The 8,132-nt window shown below is 41.4% G+C and overlaps 1 protein-coding gene across 1 annotated transcript in view; it reads right to left on the bottom strand.

Annotated features, from left to right (window-relative positions):
• PPEF1 (protein phosphatase with EF-hand domain 1) overlaps positions 1-6,220 on the bottom strand; it is a 29,171-nt gene extending 22,951 nt beyond the window's left edge. Inside the window, exons 1-3 of the mRNA XM_074148942.1 lie at positions 6,157-6,220; positions 2,494-2,621; positions 1,680-1,731 (exon numbers count right to left, since the gene is read on the bottom strand). Of these exons, the coding sequence (XP_074005043.1) occupies positions 1,680-1,731; positions 2,494-2,621; positions 6,157-6,220 (244 nt within the window). The remainder of the gene's footprint in view (positions 1-1,679; positions 1,732-2,493; positions 2,622-6,156) is intronic.
• Between the last annotated feature and the right edge of the window lie 1,912 nt (positions 6,221-8,132).

The raw sequence follows: 8,132 nt of genomic DNA on the forward strand, positions 1-8,132 counted from the left end.
AAATGGCACCTTTGGAGCCATTATCAAGTCTTAATTTCAGTCCTAACAGATTAAAGTTTTAAGCAAGCAAGACAAAGGGGAGCTTTACCATAAACCGTGCACTTTATCATGTGTTTCAGCCTTAACCACATCAGCAGCTCCCAGTATCTGGAAGACCAAGAAACAGGTCACCCGTGCAGTGGTGATGAGGGGCAGCCTATAGTACCCTCTGTCCCTCCCTGTCCGCAGGTGGGGCCTGGATCTCCACCTGCCCACAAACAGCCTATGCATGTAGCAGTGATCTCTGTACCAGCCATGTTCTGAGCCCTAGCAAGTCACCCAAGGCACCTCACTCACCTTTGTTCCTTCTGTCAATAGACACAGTTAATAAAGGTGGAGAAATCATATCTTCAATGAGCAGCTGTAAAACTCCCTTTTAATATTACAATGAAAATAGAGATTAACACTATTTTTCCAAATCTCAGACCTAGCTCTACTATTCTCTTTCCCACTTGGGTGGAAAAGCCAAACTGAGGTGCACTCTCAGCATGTAGAAGACATAGATGAAGTGAGCAGTGTCTGATTGTCTTTAAGTTCGTCAATTCTTTCCCAGGAAGTTAAATGACTAAAGCAGATTTTTTTTGCAGAATACAGTGGTAATGGAAAAAAAATCAAAGGAAGGATTATTGTATCATCTGCCTTGGCTTTGGAGCAAGGCTCAGACATAATTTCTTTTTCTGCAGAGCACACAAAGCATTGGGCACTCTAAAGTATTTAAGAAAGAAAAATTGCCATTTTTAATGGTTTTCATTAGAACACTGAACCACTTAATGGTTTTGATGGGGTTTTTATCCTGCTATCAAAGTGTCTTGTGCAAATTTTAATTGGAATAACCTGTGGCTGGATCAGATGAAAGAGAAAGGACATTCTCTTGTAATTCGATAAGAAGGGGGCAGTCTCTTTTTTTAACTCCCCTGGGATTAGATCTATTCTCAATATGTTCAGGGAAGTCATTGTTTGTTTTCTGGACTTAGGAATCACCTTCAGTCTGTCCTTCTGTTGAGCTTGACCTCAAAAGTAAATTTTGTCCAAGGATCCCAAAATACTTCAAAAATTAAAGGTTATTCTTTGAATAACTGAGCTTTAATTGAGATGGTTTCTAAAGATTTATCTCCAGCAGTTTAAATTTATCTACATACTGATACATGTTTTGCAGTGAAATCTAGAACAAATTAAATTAAAAAGTGGTCCATGATTGCTTCAGGGGAAAAAAAAAATAAAGAAAAAGAATAGCAACCTCTTTGAGGGCAACCGCTTTGATTACACCTGCACTAAGCCAACCAGTCTTTCTGGATAATCACATCTCATAGTTTAAGATAACATGCATAGAAAGCTGTGAAAATTGGAGTCAGCAAGACTACCATGAGCTTAAGGGCAGTAACATATAAGAAAGCACTCTGAGCACCTCTGAGTATTCTCATAAGGACAACAGGTATCTGTTCTGTCTTACATCTTTCCTCCCTGAGTAGATATTGAGCAAAGTCAACACTTACAGGATAAAATTCTTATTACAGTATTTGGGAAATCAAATCTCAGCCCCAACACGTGCCACTGGCTGTAAACATCACATTGAAAATTAACTTTCCTCACATCAGGTTTTTCAAATAAAAACTCCATATTACTTCAACTTTTATCCTTACCTGAATCAGGATGAGTACAGTGATCCAGCATGAATGTAAAAAAGTTGGATAGCTGAGTACAGAAAAAAAAAAGAACAAACACACACTGATCAGTTTAGGGGATCCAAAAAGCATTAACATACTCTTTTCTTACTCAGTTACTAATGATTTCCTATTTGGAGGGATCTAAGACGCTGCTATATGTTCCCATAGCATCAGCCTGCGATAATGACACCACTTGTGTCCTACTTCCTTCTTTGCTATGAATTAGCAGATAGACACTATATGAATACATGCAAAGTTCCAGGGCTGTATCGATGCTGCTGACATTTTTGGGTGTAATTCATCTTGCCCATCATCCAGACTATTTCCCTAGACTTCCTTTGCAGTCAATAGAAAGCTACTGCTACAATGCACCAAACTGACTTTAGACACTGATGCTAGAATGAACACAAAGCTCTAGATGTTCCTAATTCCCTGAACTGACTGTCAAGGAAGCCTGGGCTGACATGCTGAGACACTGATATCTCTGCTGTATATATCTTGCCTCACAGACACATAGTGTGATGACCTGCAATCCCTGGGTAACAGAGCTGTTCTACAGGAACCTCTAACCTAGACACAGTTGTATGGGCAGAATGGTGTCCTGCTGCTTACATAGTCACATATATAAATATATACATATACACACAACTTGCGTGTGAGGCAAGGAAGTGGTTTTATTAAACAGGACACAGCTTTGTAGGGTGAAATAACCACATACTCATTTTGTTTGTGCAACAGTCCTCTGGGGATAACATAACTGCTTGTACAGGAATAATTGAAGATTACAAACCTGTAGTTGATCTTGCTCTTCAGCATATTCGATTGACTGAAAGATACTCAGAGAATAGCGGCGCTTCATCTCTAGCCGGGCCACTGTAAGGCGGTACCAATTCTGGATGAGGATAGCAGCTCTAATGACTGACAAAACAGAAAGCACTTTAAGAATTTGTGTCTACTATTGTCCCACTCCAGAAAACTGATGGAAACTTCACTAAAGGACAATCAACAAGACTGCAGCCTAGAGTGAAGGGCCTGCTGCCCACAGGCCCCAGTCATGCCACAAACAGATCACATTCCCTTAGCTGCTCAGATAAAAGTTTATTAAGTAGAACATCCAGTGGCACAAAGAGGTCTTGGGGTGGGCACTATCCTGTGGGGAGAGTTCCTTACACTTATGTCAAGCAGTTAGTGCTGCATGAACAGTGGCTACCAGCAAGAGCTGCGCAGGTGAACAGGAGCTTCAGGAGCTAATGCCCACTTGATCCCTCCCCACCACAGATGAGGAAGAACAGATGAGCTCAGCAGTAACTTCTGCTGTTTCACAGAGCTGTAACTCTCTAGTGCTTTATGGGTGCTTATCCAGAAGGATCAACTAACTTTCAGAAAAGCATTTCTCAGAGGAGAGTACCATACACTATACAAAATAGGAACAAAGTGCAGCCTTGAAGATCAAGCAGCTGAAATAATAGCAAATTCAAATGTAGTCATTTGCTTAAATTATGGTCAGAAGGGGACTCTGAATGAACATGCTTAGCCCTACAGAGCACTAACAGGGGCAGCCAAGAGGCATTACATGCGTCACTGCATAACAGTGAGAAGACGATGAGCGCAGGGGTATTGGATCCTGCATCTGCCCCAGTGCAACCACATCACCACCACCATATTCTTGCCTGGCAACAAAAAATAGAGAAAGGTATGAGGCTGCTCTCAAGAGATGTCAATTTACTCTTGACTGATTCCTTACCTCTTTTTCCCTACCTCTTTTTCCCTGTACTCTCAACAGGATAGCCGTAAATAAGTAGACAGGGCCAGAAATGTCAAGCCTTTGCCTCCAGCCCTGCAGCTAACACCTCTCTTCAAGGAGTTTCCTAAGGAACTCAACACTGAATAGCTCAGCATTGGACACAGAAAAAAATCTTTGTGCTTCTGATCTTGGGGGAACAAGTCAAAGTAGCTGTAGGGCAATTCTATCGAAGGTACAAGGACCAAAGGAATACACTGATCTTAGCTCCTGACACTCCCAAGAACTAGTTTGGTTTTGAGCAGATGAAGGAGATCAGGAGAAGCACAGAAACAAAACTGAGACATTGTAGTGAATTCCAGAGTTTGACAGAATCACCTCTGCACAGCACTGCAAATCCATGAAAAAGAAAAAAAGAGGAAACTAACACCAACACTTAACGTCTTAACATGAATATGTTTCTATTTTATCACAGTTGCCAAAATGAACAGCTGATATGGAAAAACAAAACAAGAAAAAACAACCAACAATTCATACTAATGCTTTTTCTCTCTGCAAAATACCACAGAAGAGCTCTGTACTAGAGGGACAACAGTTTACACTAGCCAATTATTTTAGCTGATTACAAATACCAGGAATTTTGAGAGTAGGATGAGTGGCACCCCTGAGTGAGAGTGATTTTTTTCTTAAACTGACAGTTATGCAGGTAAAGAAAAACTGCCACGGAAGAGCGATTCTACTTAAAAATGTATAATATTAAGAAAGCTTTTTTATAAAAATGCTTATAGGTGCCATAATAGCATGTTGTTTGCTTATTTTACCATTAATAAGTATACAGTATAGATAAAGTGGTAAAGTTTTCTAGTCCAGACAAGGCCAAAATCAGTAAAGACTCCCATCCTAGAAAAATCCTCCTCTCTGAAAGAAATGTAATCCTTATATGACTAAGAGTGTCCTTCCTACCCTACATAAACTCTGAAATCTCTCTTATTTTCTGTCCTTTCTGGAATTCCCCTCCACCACAGATCTGAAAGCCTGACACATCACAGCAAGGTTGTTGTCAACTTTTCTGTGAAGAGTACCTAAGGGGCAAAGCACAGCCACCAGCACAGAAACTGATTTTCAGCATCAGAACCACTAAACCTCCCATTAAAGCCCCCATGGGTTGCTTAATGGTCCTAAGCACTTAACATGGCACAATTCCACTGGTATCACATAAGACAGATATATATTGGCCACTATGGTTAATGCTGCAAATCTAACAGAACATTTCCTGTCATTCTTTTTAATTGTACTTATTACAGTGCTGTTATTCTCAGGACTGAATCAGAACATGATTTTCACACTGTGGTAAGCTGCATCTGTAAAATAAATTGTTATCAGTTGCAGAAGGTCTCTATACCAGCAAGAACCTGTTAAATTCATGTTATTAATGCATTAGAGGGATGTATAGCCTCAGGCTGCAGATAGAACGACGGTTCAGCATAATTTGACTACTACTGAAGTGTGGAAAGAACCACATCCAGCAACTGGAGAGGACAAAACATTATCAAACAAGGATACAAAATCATAAGCCACCTTTGTGGTAGCAAATTCTAGCTCCACACCAATATAAATTGATGGTTGTAGACCAAGAAAGAGTACAGCTCCTCATGCCCACTCCAGGCTTTTGTACCCTCAGAAATATTCCCAACTAACTCATCTCCGAGGCCTTGCAAGGCACATATATGCATAGCATGCAAACCCAAAGAGGAAGGACCACTTCCCAGTTACAGGTAGGTCTGGGACTCCAGATGTTTCCATTCTACTTCCACTGCTGTGATACAGCACTGATGCTGCAGTGACAGCCAAGTAGTGTACACAAAGCTGAGGGCTACTTGTAAACCAGTCAGCTTGGATCCATGTAGCCATGACTAAGTGCTCCTGCTTCTTAGTCACCAGTTTCCTGTGACTTGTGTCCTGGCTTGGTAGCCAAAAAGAACCATCCTTTTCAACCATTGTTGCTTAGCATAATAATCTCCTAAAACTATACACAGTGCTGACTTGTAAATTGTCCTTCAATGACAAACCTTGAAAAAGAACACAAAGCGTCTGAACAAAGGTCTGGCCAACCCTGGAACCCATCTGTCTGTGCAAAGCCTGGTGTGTTCATACCAGGGCGTACAAGGGGATGATGCATTAGTTTTTCAATTGAACATTTAACCAGGTACTGTGGAGACAGCCTCAGTGACTGTCAGGGAGAATTTCAGGCCAGGAGCTTGATATGGCAGCAAATTGATTCTGCGAGTCATTGTAATGGCTCTCCATTATTATACTTTTCATAATTTGGGTCACCCAACAGCAGGGAAATTGAGGCAGTTTGCCCAGGAATCAGGTGTTGTGAAAAGTCATATAAGGTCCCCCTCAATACCTTACCCCATATGCTTTGCCAGTGACAGAGCGAGCACAGACACATCTGAAATTTAGCTTCTGTCCCTGATGCTGTGAATCTTTAGCAACCCAATTTGTAGATGTTAGAGGTGGTCTACAGTTGCTTTCTGACCTCAGCCAGCATATAAAAGCTATGCAGTCTTTTAAAAAGAGGATAATTAGAAAATAATTTTCTCTAAACAAGTATTTTGACAGCAGGACCAGGGGAAACATTCCTTGCAATCCTCTTCTGTTTTTACAGAGAAAACAACCACTGACCCCGAAGACAAAGGCAGCACTCACCTCTCTCGGACTTTCGGTCAGATACAGAATTGCTGCACCCCATGGCTCCAATGACGCTGCCCATCAGTTTTAATTGCTGCTGATACGAAGCATGCTTCTCTCAGCTGTTAGCATTACAAACATTTCCTGTGTTGTTCCTTCAGCAATGAGGATTATACACCTCTGGGGTCCTGTGCTCTTCCTAGCACTCCTGACCGGGAGATGATTGGGAGGGAAAGAGAAGAAAAAAAAAAAAAAAGTGTTTGACAACACGGAATCTGAAGTACCTACAGCTCATAAAAAAATTACTGTATAGCACATCCTACACAAACCGGACCTGATGAACCATGCTAGGTTTCTTTTGCACATCTGATCACTATCAGCTTGCATTCAAGACAGACGAACTCAGTAATTAATACAACAATTAATACAATTTACTTCTTACATGTTAGCTGAAAGTTAACATGCACCAGTGATTTCTTAATCTGAAGCACAGCTATTTAAAGCCTTACTACTAGGGACAAGGGACTACAGAGGTATGCTACTCTTCATTCTTGTGATTTGAAAATTGGAACTGCAGAATTTTAAAGACTTTAAATTACATCTGATATTATTGCTAAGAAAACCCCAAACCTCAGCCTTCCTGACACTCTGTTGATTTGAAAAGGTGCCCTACCACCCCATTTATCACTTTATTGCTCAGTGTCACCACCACCAAATTTACATGGAGAGACAATGCCATAGCAAATTGCTTATCAGACTTCATTTAAATAAAACATCCAATTTTCTGTTGCATTTCTACAGAAGCATTCTAAATAAAAGATTTAGAATCATAGAATCATAGAATGGTTAGAGTTGGAAGGGACCTTAAAGATCATCGAGTTCCAACCCCCCTGCCATGGGCAGGGACACCTCCACTAGACCAGGTTGCTCAAAGCCCCATCCAGCCTGGCCTTAAACACTTCCAGGGATGGGGCATCCACAACTTCCTGGGCAACCTGTTCCAGTGCCTCACCACCCTCACAGTAAAGAATTTCTTTCTGGTATCTAATCTAAATCTCCCCTCTTCCAATTTAAAACCATTACCCCTTGTCCTATCACTACACTTCCTGACAAAGAGTCCCTCTCCGGCTCTCCTGTAGGCTCCCTTCAGATATTGGAAGGCTGCTATGAGGTCTCCCCGGAGCCTTCTCTTCTCCAGGCTGAACAACCCCAGCTCCCTCAGCCTGTCTTCATAGGGGAGGTGCTCCATCCCTCTGATCATCTTCGTGGCCCTCCACTGGACTCGTTCCAACAGGTCCGTGTCCTTCCTGTGTTGAGGACTCCAAAGCTGGACACAGTATTCTAGGTGGGGTCTCAAGAGCCCAGAGCAGAGGGGTAGAATCACCTCCTGTGACCTGCTGGCCACGCTTCTCTTGATGCAGCCCAGGATGCGGTTGGCTTTCTGGGCTGCCAGTGTGCACTGCCGGCTCATGTTGAGCTTCTCATCCACCAACACCCCCAAGTCCTTTTCCTCAGGGCCGCTCTCCAGCCATTCTCCGCCCAAACTAATAATTTAGTTTCATTAAATAAATGAACAAAGTACATTTTGCAGTGTGGCCTTTTGGGATTTTCTCCTGGCACTTGCTTATCTCTTCACTAGCTGGTATCACTAACACAGTATACTTCCTAATCATCAAGTTCAAACGAATACGATTTTCCTGAGATACATAATGGGTCAATTTCTAAGTAACAAGAAAATCACTGATGTTTTTAGAGAGACTGATCTTTTTTTTAGCTAAAGATTTCTTATATGATCACACTGGCCCATGAAGACTCTCTCCCTGTCTCCAGGTTTACATGTTTCTCTCTAACGTGTCTGATATATTGAAATTATTGCATTCGTTCTTTTATTTAATTTATATTCCTTTTCTTTTAACTTGAGTTTTAAAGCAAAGAAGAAACTCATCAGCATAAAAGAAAACTTTTCCTTTGGCTTTACTAGCAGAAGTAAAAAG

This window comes from Numenius arquata, chromosome 1 (assembly GCF_964106895.1).
Source record: "Numenius arquata chromosome 1, bNumArq3.hap1.1, whole genome shotgun sequence".
NCBI classification, from domain to species: Eukaryota; Metazoa; Chordata; class Aves; order Charadriiformes; family Scolopacidae; genus Numenius; species Numenius arquata.